The following is a 16,073-nucleotide window of genomic DNA, read 5'->3' on the forward strand; positions in this document are numbered from 1 at the left end:
CAGAATTATTCAAAACAGAATCGGTGCAGGCTGTGAAGCTTCTCGGGTGAGACACAAGAAAGCAAGCAGGCAGCAAAACGATCAGCGGTGGAGCCCCTCTGGAGTCTTCAGTCTATGTGGGAGGCCAGGATGCTTTCCAACTAGGAGTGCAGACTGGCACTGGGTAGGCAAAGGCAACTGCTTCCCAGCTCTCCTTCCTTCAGTAAATTTATTTTCAGATATATTTCAAAACATGTCCATGCTAAGGGCATGGGCAAGAGACATGTATTGACTCTCTCTGTTAAAGCCAGCGTGGTCACAGCAGGGAGAAAGCTAGCGATACAGACATGATCACTGGGTTACTAAATGCCCATGAACTAACAGCCCACAGGAAGACAGAAGAGCTCCACTGCACTGTGGCTTGGTGTTTCTTGGGATTACAGGCCAAAAACATCTCCACAGTGTCAGGCCAGGTTTCAAGCCTGAAGCTCATTTGCCCAGGTCAAATTATTAAAGACTCAGATCTGATGAACAGCAAAGCTGGGGGAAAAGATAAGCCAGCTGCACTGCCCATACTAAAAGCAGTCATGTTTCCCTCACCAAGGCTATACCGAGTGAGAGGCCTCCCTAGCTGGGACCAGCCTTGTGCTGACAAAGGGCACAGGCACTGGGCTGCAGCCTGTATTCACTGGCGATACAGGCTTCTTATTCCTGGGAGACATTGTGTAGCTTACTGCTGAGGGGACCATCTTATAGATGTTTTCTTAAAATCCTATTAAGACAGCACACCCTGGAGAGCTCTTGATTCTAGCCTTTCCATCTTGCTGATTGCATCCTAGTATCATACAACATAAAATCACTGCCTCTGAATAGCTAGAGGAGGTCAGCACTGATGTTACTATATGGGAGATGAGAGCTATGTGGCAGACCTTCCCTGACAATTTGACAAAATGGTTCTAATATAAAAATTACTACTTTCAGATGACCCACGAAGAGCCACAGACATGAAGTGAGTTAGTATCAATACCAAAAAGTATTAGTTGCACAAAGGCTCGGCATTAGTGGTGATTGCATCCCACAGGATGTAGGATCCAGATTCATGACTGCTTCATTGGACTTAGCTCTAGTGCATCTTCAGCTGGCAAAGGGCACAAGAGACTCGAAAAGCCACAACTGCAGGGCTGGTGGGCGAAGGGGGAAGTCTTGCCTTTAGCGATACACAGTATTCACGTGAGGAAAGTTTGGAAATAGCACTGCTCCTCAGAGAGGAAAGCCATGTGCACTATATTCATAAAAAGCAACAAAGTCAGAAAAAAATCCCAAGCAATAAACTTAGTTATGGGACCAGCTGTGTCACCACATTTCAGCTAATAAACCCAAGAACAGAAATGGGAAACCTCAGTGGGACATCTGGGACAGCGGCCCCAAAACTAAGCATGCAGGAACTGCTGCTTCAAATGGAGAAAAATGAAGGAGAGGAAGTAAGAAAGCTGTGGTCTGGGAGAATCACAGACCACAGATCTGGAAGTGGCTCTGAGAGCTCCTGCAGGGAGGCAGAGGTGCTTCTGTTTGAACCCTTCCTGCCACGTGCAACCACCTGCCTGGAGAAGCCCTGACGATGGAGAGACCACCTTCCCCCCAGGCAATCCTGACCTCTTCCAGGCTAAACCTTGGCCATTGCAAACCTTCTCCTACTGTCTACTGGAAAAATCTCTTGCCGTAATTATTTCTTGTCTTCACTCCCAACACGAAAAACAGTTTACTTCACCTTTTCTGTAGGAACTTCCATATGTGGAGACAGGAAAGGATTGTCCTCCATTTCTGACTATAAGTATTAATGCCCCCCAAAATGGTAACATGTCATTAAAGCCAATGGGGGTCTTGTTTTCCTGGAGCAGAAACAGGTCTCCAGTTCATCAAATAAATCTGCTTTACAACAGCTACAGATTTGGAAGGCAGCCATGACAAAACCTACTAATTGTCCTCATTGTAACCTTCACAGCTCTTCTAAAAAGCAGTTATAGCTAGATGCTAAGAATAGAAAGGTTTCTAATCCTAAACCAAATAGAAATGAAGGAGAATTTTGCAGGAACTAAAAGACAATGTTGCACAAGCACCACAAGACTGAGAGAAAAATGACAGCACAGCCCTTAGCTTGGTTGCTACAGGGACTGCGAAACACAGGTGTGGGACTGTACAACATCATTGCACAAAGCTTCTGCTTCAAGAGACAGAAGTTTGGAGACCTGGCTTGGTTTCCCGGCTCACTTCAAACTCCAGCAGAGCTGTGGAAGTTCAGATCTTTGAGAAATGGCTACTGACCCTCTTAAGAGACATTTAAAAAGAGCAGATAAAGTAACAACTCTTACCGATCACAAAGATAATTAAAATGCATATACCGCATTTCTATTTTTTCAGTGTGCATTTTTCAGTATGAAGAGAGAGAATGCTGTATTTATGACCTGGAGAGCATAAGTTTGAGGGGAGAGGGCCAGGAACTTTTGTTATCCTGAAGCTGGGACACAAACCCATGTTGGCGCCACTGGCAGAGCTGACAGCAGGTTGCCGTCAGGGCCATTCCCAAAGCAGAGCGATATCTCAAGGACAGGGAAGAACTGTGCTGTTTATTTGCACAAGATGTTCAGAAAACTGGTGTGCTATTTTGGAGGGTTTAAATCAGTGAAATCTTAGCAGTTTTATAGCCATCTCCCCTGTTCCACAAATCAAATACAAACCAATTTACCAAAGCCCTGCTAAATTAACAGACGCACTCAAACAGAAACACTTCCCATTTGCAAATACTGGGCACAAAGCTGTATTGCTCAAATTCAGCAGCAATATTCCAGATGCCAAGTCTGAGCCTTTGTTTCTTCTACCTTCTTCTGTTTCCCTTCCCACCCTGAACCCCTCTAAATGAACTTAATCTCAAGAAAACCCCAGCATTTGCAAAATGCATCAATCCCATTTTATAGATGGGGAGACAGAGGCACAAAAGTGTGAGGTCAGGTCCCAAGTGATCTGTTTTCTGACTGACAGTTGTAGGCATTATTTATTTTCCCTCCTGGATGCCGTAAGTTGCAAAGGACCTTTTAAAATATAACCATTCCAGATTTGGAGACTAATTAACCTAATGTTCATTTTATAAATATATATACATATTTGAATATATATGCTATGGAAAAAAACAACCACTCAGTGTTCTCACACAGCTTTCCTGAAATGACTCATTCCCTCCTATTTATTTTCTGTCTTGCTGCCAAAACCTGTTACCAGTTGTCACCCTTTATTTCTGCTTTATTTGTGTATCACCCCAAAATGATTATAACAAACGACTGGTGATAGCCTCATGACATTTTTTCTTTAAAGCATTAGCTCCCATCCCTCTATTTTATACAATGCAAACCCCACACGATTCCCATTTGCAAGAGAAGACATAGTGCTGATATCTGCAGTTTTAATCAAGTCAAACCTAGTTGTACTTGTGCCATCCCTGTTGCTAAGGGGATGGAGCAGTGTCATGCGCCTGTAACTCCCTGCGTGCCGTGCGACACTGATCTCGAGAGGAGAATTTCTGGAGAGGAAAAACAATGATAAAGGTCAATCCCTAAATGCTACAGTCCAACAGATGAACAGTGATGCTGAGTTTCCAGAGCTCTCAAATGTCACTTTATTACTGCAGGCATGTGCACCCAAGCAGCAGCTGCATTTAGGGTGAGGAAACAACATCATTTTTGACTCTGACCCAGTCAACCCATCAGCAACGCGAGTGCTCAGTGCCACAAGTCCTCTCCTGGCTACTCACCTTACACATTCCCCTCCCCGCAGTGTAAACAGCAGCAAGCTTACACACTTTTGTGGCAGTGGAGTGACTCCTAGTTTGCACAGGTGTAAAGGGCAGAACCAGGCACTCCGATAGAGCAGCGCTGCAGTAACTAAAACACGGGGCTTTGAATCCCACTGTTTCCTGACCCGTAGGACTGAAAGAAGCAGAAGCAGCTCACGTGCTTGTTTCTCCTGGGTAAATAATCTGTACGTTGTGCTGTACTGAGACTTATTGAAAAAAACCCTCGGGGTACTAAATCTCTGCTAGTCAGAGATACAATTGCCTCAAGTCACTTCTGCCATATTTCCTCCTTCCTCCACTGGTTGTCAGCACTGTGCTGTGCTGCAGCGGTGTCCAGCTGTGTCCTCTGACCCAGGGAGGCTGCCCTTGGCGTATCTGGAGGTGCTACTTGGTGAAGCTGCTCTGTAGCTGAGGGATGCTGTCAGAGCCGTGCTCCTTTTGGGCCTCACGTCTCTGCAGTTTGAGCTCAGCTGGATATTGCTGGTGCCTGTCAGATCAAGGAAAGAAGCTGGGGAACAGATGCTCCCTCTGCCTCAGCAAGGTACATGGGCACAGTCCCGCTTCTCTCACCCAGCAGAGTGTCAAAGTAAACAGGGCATGTAAAAGACTTAAAAAAATTCAAGTTGAACAACAGCGGTTGAAATTTTAGAGACATTTCATCTGAAAGCACTACCTGTATGTAAGCTGCTACCCTCTTTCATCACTTGGAAGCAGAAGGGAGTTCACCTTTCCTTCCCCTGAGTTGTCTAAGCTCAGCCATCCTGCCAGGTTGCCATCGCTGCAAGGAATGCAACCTGCAGGACAGAGAATCCCCTGCGCCAGACACCGGTTCTTCACCTGTATTTGTAATGTGGCCTTACCCACAGCCTTCTGATTCAGAGGGGACACAAGTACAGGATTGAGTACAGGAGGTCTCAGAATACAAACAGGCACCAAACAACACAGGCTGTCGCAGGCAGTGCTGAACATCTCCACCAGACATGCTCCTGCCTGGCTTTCTTAAAGACACAATGAAACAGATGCCAGGAACCAACTTTGTCTCCCGACTTCACTCTCCCTGCGATGCTTCAGACTCTGGGAGTACTGCCTGGGCACCTGCTGCCCAAGAGCTCTGTCAGCTCCTGTATCACCTTGGAGATGAAGGAAAAGACATCCTACCTAATCCATCCCTACTCGGAAGGGGGCTGACAGCGATGATATCCTTATACCTAGAAGTCAACACTGCTCTCTTCCTAACAAAACATATTTGGCTTCTCCTACTCTGCTCTCATTTAAGAGAGTCCTTGGCCCTTTTAAAGGCACAGCAGCTCCAGGGTTACCTGTGGCTCATTCCCCTGCTCTCCTGAAGCGTAAATAGTGGTGTCCAGGACTTACCCAATCCTCTTCCTCTTGCTAAAGAAGCCACTGAATTTACATCTGCCTCTCTCTGCCTGGGAGAGAGTCTGATCCCCTGCTCCTTGAAGGGCATTCCCACACAGCTGCTCACCAGTCCAGACTCAGTGTTGTCATGGGTATGAAAAGACAGTGCTGGCTAAAGTGGTAAATCTTCTTACGTACCTTTGCAAAAATGTCTGGTTTCTGCAGCTGGTTAGTGCCTTTCTCCCCAGAGGTGGCCTAATGTCAGAGCTGCTAAGTATACACAGCTATGTAAATATTTTATTTCATTTCAATCTTATGATTATGAATATTTTAGCAAAACATTTTGCTCTTATTTTCTTGTCTTTCTCTCTCTCCCCCTCCTCAGCTAAGTGACCAGGTCGAACAGTTTAGTGGCTAAAACTGGATGAAACACTCAAAATACCAAGCACACCAACACCACCATGCTAAATGCATAAAACCAGCTGAAAAGAAATCCATTATTTATTAGCTTTGTGCCTTTATCAAGCCAAGCTCAAAGCGCATTTCAAACTGGATTCTTCAGAGGTGCTGCTCTTGACTGCCTTGTTCAGTATACTCTAACTTCAGAGGCAGAAAATTAATTATTTTTTATCTGCTGATCATATATTCCCTTTAGCATTGCAGCTTCTAACCTCCAGGTTGTGACCCCACCATGCAGCCTCAGGGCTTTGAACATTTTTCCCATTTTCCATTCCTTGTCTTTCTAGTGAAACAGATCTCATCAGAGGCATGGTACCATCCAACAACTCTTGCGCCTCCTCTCTGAATCCTCAAGGAAAAATCATAGGAGGAGTCTGGAATATACCTGACCTTGCTAGGTTGGGCACCCAGCCATGCCATTTGGGAAACAAATGCTCCTTGTCAGGCGCACAGGTGCTGCACAGACATTGAAGACTTGCCTTAAAACACAGCCCACAGCAGCCTTCTGGCCCCTCTCCCCCCAAACGGAGAGCCCTCAGCCCTGCCCTGCCCCTGCAGACACTCACGGCAATCCTGCTCATCAGACTTGTCCTTGCAGTCTTCGTCCCCGTCACACTTCCAGTTCAGATGGATGCATTCACCATTGCCACACTGGAACTCATGAGCCGCGCAGGTGTTGAGGGCCTTGGCATCGTAGCCGCATTTCTCTACGGACTCGTCTGACTGATCCTCACAGTCTGGCTGGTTATCGCAGACCCACAGCTCCGGGATGCACACGCTGTTGTTGCACTGGAACTCATTGGGGTTGCAGGTCAGAGGGGAGCATTTTCTTTCATCGCTGCCATCCCCGCAGTCATTGTCACCGTCACACACGAAGATGATGGAGATGCATGACTTGTTACTGCACTGGAACTCATTGGGAGAACAGGCTTGGGAATAAAAACAAACAGGTGAGCTGTGAGATCTCCAACCTCCCCCTCCCCACTGTGCCAGCTTTAGCACATTAGGCATGACTGAGACAGGAGGAGGGCAAGGGCACAAAAAGCATTACCTTGGCTATCCTAACCCAAAACATTTTTCCCAATAGTAAACTACATGGCAAGAAACAGGTGGAGACACAGTGGTTTTCCCACCACTGTGCCAGAGGATGCAACCTCTATGGGCCATGGGCAGCCCTAAAGAAGAAGGGGCAGCAGGGCTGTGAGAACTGCAGGTAGGATAAGCGGGGGGCCAGCTGCTGCTGGCGTTGGGGCAAGAGCAGCCAGGCAAGGCCGGGTGCACGGGGTGACAGCACGGAAAGAGCAGGGAGATCGCAGTGCGTGCTGGAGGTGCTGGCATGCGCTGGGGGACTCGCACGGCGCTTCGTTTTGCTCCGTGCTGACATTACCAGCTTCCCTGACTTTCACAACCACAGAATCAGGTTTCAGGATTTCACAGTGTGCCTGGTTTTGGACATATTAAGTGGGATGTGTAGGGTAAATATTTAGCGAGACAAGCATCAATTTAGCTGCAATCTGCCAGTAAGGCCCTTTACAACACACTGAATGCCTTCCCTGGAAATCACAACTCAACATTAACATACAAATGAGGCGTTTGTCAGATCGGAAGCTGAGTGGAGTACTCTCCTCTGCAAGCCTAATGGACAGCTGAACCAGAGAAGCCTGCTCAAACGAAGCTTTCAGGTATTCCAACAATATGCAGTTCACGGTCCCTTGATTTCATCAAGGTGTGGGGGAACCAAAGCCCAGGAAGAAATTCTCCATAAGCACTTTTAAGTAGCTAAAAAAGAATTCTGCTTCTGCAGTTTCAGTTATCTACGGGAAACTGAAGGCTTCAATAAATTACAAGTACAATAAATATATACGAATAAATTACTTTTTTTTTTTTTCATTGCCCTCGGGAGTCTTTTTGTCTTCAGAAGCAGAACTATTTACTGTCAGATCTGCAGAGCCACTATGACAAACCACACAGTTCAAAGGGTACCGATCACTGCAATGGCAAGTGCATCTGGAAAGCAGCAGAATTTCTGTAAAGGAGTTGTCATATCCCAGCTTTCAGCCAACCAGGAATGCAGTGGTATTCTACCAAAATATGATGTCTGTTTTATACCTGGGAATGAAACTCTATTTATCTAGCAATTGAGAATATGTTCACTTGTGCACAGATACTTATTTACATTCTAGCTTGCAAACTTGCTGGGCTCTATCTGTTAACCTAAGAAGCCTGTAGTTTTACATCAGTGTGACAATATACGTACTTCTCCCCCCTGGACCTGTGCTCTGTGCCGTTTAGTCCCAAGTTTCCCAGATGTTACTCTGTCTACTGGAGTAACAATCTGCCAAATTAGAAGAAAAAGAGGTTTGCCCTTCTTGGTACAATACTACCATGCACTGGCTACAACCCAAGCTCCCTCCAACAGGGATAAATGTCAATGAGAAATCTCAGTTGCACACTCCTCTGTGCCCAACTTGACATCAACAATTAAATGCAACAGAGCGTGGTCACTGAAGGAGCACCTGGTGTTAGGCAGCAAAGTATAGTCTGGTCCAGGTGGGTTACTCAGGCTCCTTCTGTACTAGGTAGAGTATTTTGGATATAGAGAGAGGCCCTCAACAGGCAACTCCTGCCACCTGCCTTGGGATAAGAACTCTCCCTTAGAGGGGCTAATGTTTCTGCTCTCCAAACAGAGGGAACTGAGATCAGAGAACTAATATTAGGTGATGAATACATCTCATAAGGACCTGAAATACAAGCAGTCTGGTGGGGAGCATCTAAAAAACCCCACTTTTGCATGGCAGAATTGAGACCATTTAAATGTTTTGGTTTTTATCAAAATTCTGCTCTTTTTCTCCATTGAGCATATTTTTCTAACCTTATCCCAATAACTAGAGATAATCTAATAAGTACACAGCTGTATAACCTAACACTCTCTTCAGATGATGCATAATATGGAACTGCCAAGTAGGGAACAGTTGTAATCTTACCAATCTATTTAAAAAAGGAAGTGAGAAACAGGATTATTTCTAGGGCTATGTACATTTCCTGTAACAGATCAAGGCTGAGATGAAATTGCTTTTCTGGCATTATTTTGATGAAACTCAGAAACAGATCAGTGAGCAAAATTTTGCATAGTCCTTTGATGCCTAATTTTTGGGCAAGGTTGTAATGAAATGCACACTCCAAATGTGCATTAATTTCCTTTCCCCCACAACTGTAATGAGCCCATCGTTTTCTCCCTTGTTGTTTCCCTGGTCCCACCTCCACCCCTCCTTCTGTCTGTAGGCATTCCTTTTCAGAAATCTGCTGCATTGGCAAATTAGTGACTGACAAACATATGTGTGGGATCCAGACAATGCAAGTTTGCAAAAAGCTCCTCCTCTGAACCTACTAATCTCAGTACAGATATAAAATTACTGATAATCGCAGCGAGAAAATAGAAGCAGTTCAGCTTTTGTAACCTCTCATGAGAACTTTCTCAGTGAAGCTTGTGAATTACTAGCTAGAAAAATCACATGGTCATGATTATTTTATTTCTTTTTAAAAATTAAATTTAGTGTGATGACAGCACTAGAGAATACAAGTTCTCCTTCTGCTGAACACGCACGGCAGTCTGGCTGTTGCTAACTCCTCCTTCCCACCACCGCAGCCCTCAGGTGGGATCAACCTGCAACTCACTCGAGCAGCTAAAGTCAGGGGCAGCGGCACCGGCACTGACAGGACATCACTGGCACTGGGACAAGAGCAGCTCTTTGCGCTCAGGTCTTCCTGCCTGTAATTACAGCAGCCACACACTGCCGGGGTAACCAGTAAGACCGATGGGCTGCTACCACTGGGCCATGATAAGGAGGCTGCTGGACAACCACCACAGCTGTCAGGGGCCACTGCAGTGCGTGCACTGGCAGCCAGTGGCAGTGCCAAACGGTGGTCCCTCACTACAGAAGGCTGCTCAAAGCACCTCCTGGTGAACTCAAGAAATAAAAATGCCCTTTTCTTAATTTACAGACCTAATGATCATCTTCAGGCCAGCTCAAATGGGACAGTTCCTTCTAGGTCACACATGCCTACAGCAGAGGCCTCCGTCTCTCTCCATGGGCAGCTGGCTCTCCTGATGGCCACGGGAAGGCAGATAACGTCCCAATTCCTCTCACCCTTCCATCATCCTCTCTGACAGCTAAAATCCGCGGGGCATGCCAGGATAAAGCAAAGTCTGCAGCTTCCAGCCACTCAGGGACTTGCTCTGGCACAAGCAGGCAAGAGAGGAGAAAAGCTGCTTACAATCCCCCTGTACCTAGGCAAGAGCCAGCACAATCGTGCTCATCAGGATCCCTGCTGCACCGTTTGGCGCTGGTTTGAAGAATCTAATAAAAAGCAGCACAACAAATTATCTTTCGTAGCACCTGGAGAGATGAGGATGGGGAAGTAAAGTCCCAAGGACAGTTTACTTCACATCTTCTTTCATAAATCTGTCAGCGTACCTTGGTACTCCCATCACTACAGCATTTCGCTGCCTTCAGAGCATTTCAGTAGAAAATGTGTGAATAGCAATCAAATGATCACGGGGGTATTTCTTTGACTTGAGCAATTTGTTTGCATTCTCTGATTTTGCTACCTGTCCTACTGTAAGCTTTTTTGTGCAAAACAAAGGAAACAAATATTAGCTTGTTTTCCCTAGTGCCAAAGAAATTAATAAAAGTCGTACTCTAAGGTGCAAAACCTACTTCGAATACAAAGTTGTCGCAGTAGAAATCCTGGAAATGCTTGTCAGGAAGAAGTGTTTAACCAATAGGCTTCAAAGCACTAAACAAGAATAATTACAAAAGCAGATTTGTAGAGTACTGTAATCCGTTAGGGTTCTTCACAGTTTTAGGAAGCAAAATGTCACACCTAAATGATACTGTACACGTGCTTTGGCCTATAGACAATATATACCAGAGGTGTTCTGCATTAATTTCTGCCTTGTACTATGTGCCAAAACATAGAGCACAACTGTCAGTTTTTGCTTCACAGCTTCCAGCTGCAATCTTGTCACATCTCTTGAGGGGAGCGGAGCAGAAGCAGACTGTGGATAGAGGAAGAAAGAAAAAAAAAAAAAAGGGAGATATTGATTGCAGTTGTGGAGTTAGCGTTTCAGAACTGGCTGGTTCTCTTTTGCCTTAAGCCAAGATTTAACCAGAGGCTTTAGTGAGCAGTCTGGTGCAGCACGGACAATCTTAGCTCAGGCACTGCACCGAAAAATTAAGATAATTCTACCACATGCTTTTTAAGTGCTTATAGAGAAAAGTAGAACACTCTAAAGATACAGGGCAGTCTTTGAGAATTGTAATTCCAAAAAATATATATTTGTACATAACAACGTTTCTACAATGGACATCTCTACCAAGCATGGATCCTTAAATCTGGATAAATCGCAAAATATTAATTAAACAGGATATCCATCATTAATAGGAGTTGGGAGTTATGTACAATGGACTATAACTGCTGCCACTGCTAATCTTTAATTAAAGATTTTCTAGCTTTCCCGGAAGAGTCGGATATTTAATTCATCTCTCTTCTCCAAAAAAAGTCAGTTTCACTTGAAATTGCATAAATGGCTTAAAGAATGTTAATTTGTGGTAAAATCTGTGGTAAAGTGGACAACAGCAATTACTGATGCTGAAGACAAGAAAAGAAGATGAATTATTACTCTGCATTTTTCTGAGACACTCCCCAAAGCAACTTAAAAAAAAGCGTGGCTCAAAATTTCTTGTTTGCTCAAATCTGATAATGGATCATCTAAAGAAGGCAAAGAATGATCTGCACGTACTAACATTTGCATTGGAGAGGGAGAGATCTGCCGAATTATCACCCCTTCAATGCTGTCAGGAGACGCTGGTGGACTTCAGAAACTCACCTAAGCTGCGAGGTTTAGGATCTGATCTCCGCGCGGCTGCAGGAGTGGAATGCCTGAGCTCCATCTGCCCAGGTATCCTGCACGAAGTGCAAATCCAGCCACCACAGCCCACATACATTAATCTCTGAGCTGGACCATGGATAAGAAGGTCACAAAGTTCAGACAGACTAAATTAAGTTGCAACTCACAGGCCAGTTACCACGGCTGTCATCATGTTGGTTTTATTTAACTAGTATTTATTATCAGGTTTAATTGTATCTAAATTATTTGTTTTGTCTGCAGACAATTGGTGCGCTTACCAAATATCTGAATACTTCATACAGATCTTCGGTCAAATGCCAGTCTTTAAGGCATGGATTCACGCCTAGAAGGACAAGTTTCCCCACAGAAAGCTGCCCTCCAGTAAGGACAGCAAGGATCGACTTTAATATTAAAGTTTCACTTAAATATGAGAAGAAACTTCTTAACAGTGAGGGTGACAGAACGCTGGAACAGGCTGCCCAGGGAGGTTGTGGATTCTCCCACCTGGACACCTTCCTGTGTAACCTCATCTGGGTGTTCCTGCTCCGGCAGGGGGATTGGACTGGATGATCTTCCGAGGTCCCTTCCAATCCCTGACATTCTGTGATTCTGTGATAGCAAAAGGGATGGAGGTAAATGAAGATGACCTTGATGCACATTGCTCTGAAAAAATGACAGGCCTCCTATGGAGGGAATAATGCAGCTGAATTGCAGTCTCGCTACTAACAGTGGTTGTTGCTATGGTGATTGATTCCGAAAAGCCCATATAGACGAAGACTGCAGAAGGAATAGTAATTCCTGATATTGTTCGAATCACTAATGTAGCTAAGGAGCCACCTCACGCACTCTTGCAAATTAGTATTTGCATGTGCTCACTGCCTTTGCCACACTGCTCCCCTCAAACACAAATGAGCTATTTTTCCATTCTCTGCAGTAGTATTTGCATAGTATTAGTTAATTATAATGGAGCAACCAGATGCCAAAGACCCTGCTGACAAATAATAGTTGGTTCAAAAGTGTATTTACTGATTTAGAATATATTTCCTGAGAATCACATATTCATTCAAAGTGGTTTAATTTTCTGAAAATCTAATTAATTATTACCCCACAATTTATGGAGAGAAGCAGCTTATGTACCAAAGGTATGCACACTGAATTTCTTCTCTGTCTTTAATCTTAACTATGTGCAATAAGGTTGCTAACTCATACTTGCAGTCTCCTCAATTTTCTTCATACCAGGAAAGTGTTATGAAGTTTATTGCAGGTTCTTCTGGTTGAGTGACTGAAAATGACCTCAAAATAAGAACAAGTGAGTCCAGTGTAGTGGGTTTAGGGGTAAAATAAAGCAGCTTGGGAGAAAAAAAAAGTCTGGTCAGAATGTCTAAAGTTGATACTGTGCAGCTTTTTGATAAAATCCAAGACACCCCATGGGGATCTTGTGGGGATAAAGACATCATTATTAGTCTATTATATCTTGACAGGAATATAATCAGCTGAATCAGACTGGAGACGTTTGGTACTAGCCAAAATTTAAATAGGAAAAAAATATGCTGGGGTGTGTTCAGTGGGTTTCTTTTCTGACTGAAAATTGGAATCTGTACGGGACAAGCTCAGTCCTATTCCCTTAGACATGACTTGCTTATTAAAATGGCAGTTTTACAAATTACACCAATTTGGCAAATCCCTCAGAAACATCTGATAATATCCATGAAACTAACAGCTGCTCTAATATGAACACACAAAATTCTGTATTTCTGAGGAATATATAAACATTCTTCCAGCAACCACAACAGAGCATTACTGAGCAGGGCCTTGGTCCTGTGACAGCACACACAAACCCCACACTACTGTGTACACAGACCTCTTGGATCCAGCGGGACTCCCTGCGGTTATGAGGATTGCCTGCACAGAACTTTTGGCATGACCAGGAGTTAATTTTGCCATTGCAGAGTTTAAATCACAGACACTTTGCTAGGAAAAGCCTATTCCATAGATGTCACCTTCCAGCCACTGGGCAGACTTCCATTCTGTGCTCATCTGCTAATACAGAGACACAAACTGCCTTATTATATTAATACTTGACTTTTTTCTCCATCACGTTCTGGTTTCTTATGTCCAGCTCAGGAGAGAGACTTCATCAGAATCTTAAAAGCTACAGGGATGGCCCCAGTTTAACCAGCTGGAAAGCTCAACCATTGCACCAGTACCAGTCAGGTCGTTTGGACTGCCATAACTAAGAAGGGAATCCTGGAGTTTTGTAACAACCTACAATACTTTACTGAACACAGATAAGGGACAAGGGAGCAGCAAGTCACACAACAAAGCTACGTGCACTGCTAATATGAAAACTGCGCACACCTCGAATGCGCTCGTAGAAAGAAAAAAAATCTTAGAATTAAGTAAAATTCTTTGTTGACGGAATCACTGCACAGGCCCATCTGTGAAAAACAGAGCAAAGAAAAGCCACACTGGCCACTCTCAGGATATGTTTCTGAACCAATGGGCCAAACAGGTAAGGCAGAGAGAAAAGCCTGGCTGCAGCGTGATAATCTCACAGCTACAGTAGCCGAGGGCTCTCGGATTTTAACTCAGCTGAGTTAAGAGGGACAAAGCAGTGCTCACATTGCAAACAATGTGGTCACTGCCCCATAAAATTTCCACTTCTACTAATTTACTTTGCTTAATGGGAATTCTCTGTAAGAGGAGAGATTTCCTCTTATTGCAGTTCGCTTCACTACTAGAGTTAAATATTCATTACATTTAGAACATGGCACTATTAACTTTTCTGGAGCACAGACAAAACAAAGCAACATTGAGAGTTGTCACATCTCCCCTCCTGCCCAGTTTACCCAACTGTTTCTCACATTTCTGCAGGAACACTGATCCAAAGTGTGTTTGAATGTAGGTTCAATAACAATTTAAAAGATGCTTTTGAAATAAAACAGTCTGCAAGGCAACTGATCCGAAGGGAGAAGTACCTTAAAAAAGAAGCACCAAGGATACAATGAGACAACCTTCAGAATTCAGTGTAGCCAGATTCAGGGTTACGAATATAAGCATATATTATATTGACCAAGTCTATAAAGACAAGAGCACTGTGGTGGTTTTGGGAGGGGGAGAGATTGACAGACTTTTCAGGAAACAATCAGCCCCTAATTATTTTCAGTTATGTGATATTAAGGGGCACAGCTATTATTTGATGTAAAAAATGTACCCACCTAATGTATCTACAATTCCACAAAAGAAGGACAAGCAGTTTTAGAAAAAATGTTTTCGATTTCCTAATCAAACAGAAAATTTAAGCATTGAGTGACACTCACTGCAATTAAAAGTGTAAGGGTCGTGTCTTAAGTGCACTCACTTTAATAGTAGTGAGATTTCTATGGCATTAGGATCTGTCATTCAGTTTCTACAGCTTTGAAATAGAAGGCAGCACTTTGCTGGATTTGGGATTTTGTACAACATTAGCAATTATTTTGAACTTGCGGGAAAAAACGAAGTGTATTGAAGTGCATTTTATTGTGACCTTCCCAGTCAGATTTTATCAAATAAAATAATTTATTTGCAACATATAAGCAAAGTTAATCCAATCATTATATTTTCCTCTGTATGAACATGATGTGTCTCAGCCACTAAGATAACTTTCAGGTGGTGGTTTATCCATTAACGTGACTCATAAAACAGATTTTTTTTTTTGATTGTGCATCAAGCATTATGCGGTCCTCTCCTGCGTAGAACTGTACTGAGTTCAAGCGAAATGATTTTGATTCAGTCTTCAGATCATATGCTCAGGAAGCATAACTGTTAAGCACTCGTTAATTAGCGTAACGCATATGTACCCGTGGCCACTGAAGGATGGAACTCCTACTCACGTATCTGCCATCGTAACACGATCATTGGCACTGACAGCTGCAGAAGATTTCCCTTAATAAAACTACACAGATTCTTGCTTTTTGGATGAATAGGCTCAGAATTATAGCTCCATTCTTAAGAAGAAAGCACTTCAGGGACACGAAATACAATTGTATTTGGCAATAAAAGATGCAATTTCTTGACTATTTCAATGCCAAGAGCTCTAACTGTTGAAAGGTAGACTGCCCAGAAGATAAACATTACTACAGTACAATTTTTGCTCCTCTGACAGTACAACATGTGAAACTGGAAAGAAGAATCAGAGACAACTTCTCCAGCTAAAGTACAGAAAGAGCAGCAGGGCAAAGCTTTTGCGTGTGCACACAGGTAACATGCAGTCCAGCAGTATTAGGCTTTTGTTTTAATTATCCACAAATCTTTGTATAAAAACAGTTCTTTCATACCACTTTTCCACAACTCTTTGAAAAATTATCATTTGGGGTGTGTAGGACTGGTGTGTGTGCCTGTTCTTTTTTAAACCTAAGCCCAAGAGACAGCAGGAGGGAAATCCAAGCCATTTTGCCCTAACCTTCCGCAGGTAGAGCCCGGGCACAGCTTAGGTTGTGGCTTTAGGATTTCATTCTTGACTTAAACAATTACTATCTCACC

At 43.7% G+C, this 16,073-nt stretch overlaps 1 protein-coding gene across 2 annotated transcripts in view; it reads right to left on the reverse strand.

Annotated features, from left to right (window-relative positions):
* The window catches only part of LRP8 (LDL receptor related protein 8), a 182,892-nt gene that overhangs the window by 17,005 nt on the left and 149,814 nt on the right, over positions 1-16,073 (reverse strand). For both annotated transcript variants that reach the window (XM_065655816.1, XM_065655815.1), the window contains exon 5: positions 6,208-6,570. In XM_065655816.1, the coding sequence (XP_065511888.1) occupies positions 6,208-6,570 (363 nt within the window). The remainder of the gene's footprint in view (positions 1-6,207; positions 6,571-16,073) is intronic.

This window comes from Caloenas nicobarica, chromosome Z (genome assembly GCF_036013445.1).
Source record: "Caloenas nicobarica isolate bCalNic1 chromosome Z, bCalNic1.hap1, whole genome shotgun sequence".
In the NCBI taxonomy this organism is placed as follows: Eukaryota; Metazoa; Chordata; class Aves; order Columbiformes; family Columbidae; genus Caloenas; species Caloenas nicobarica.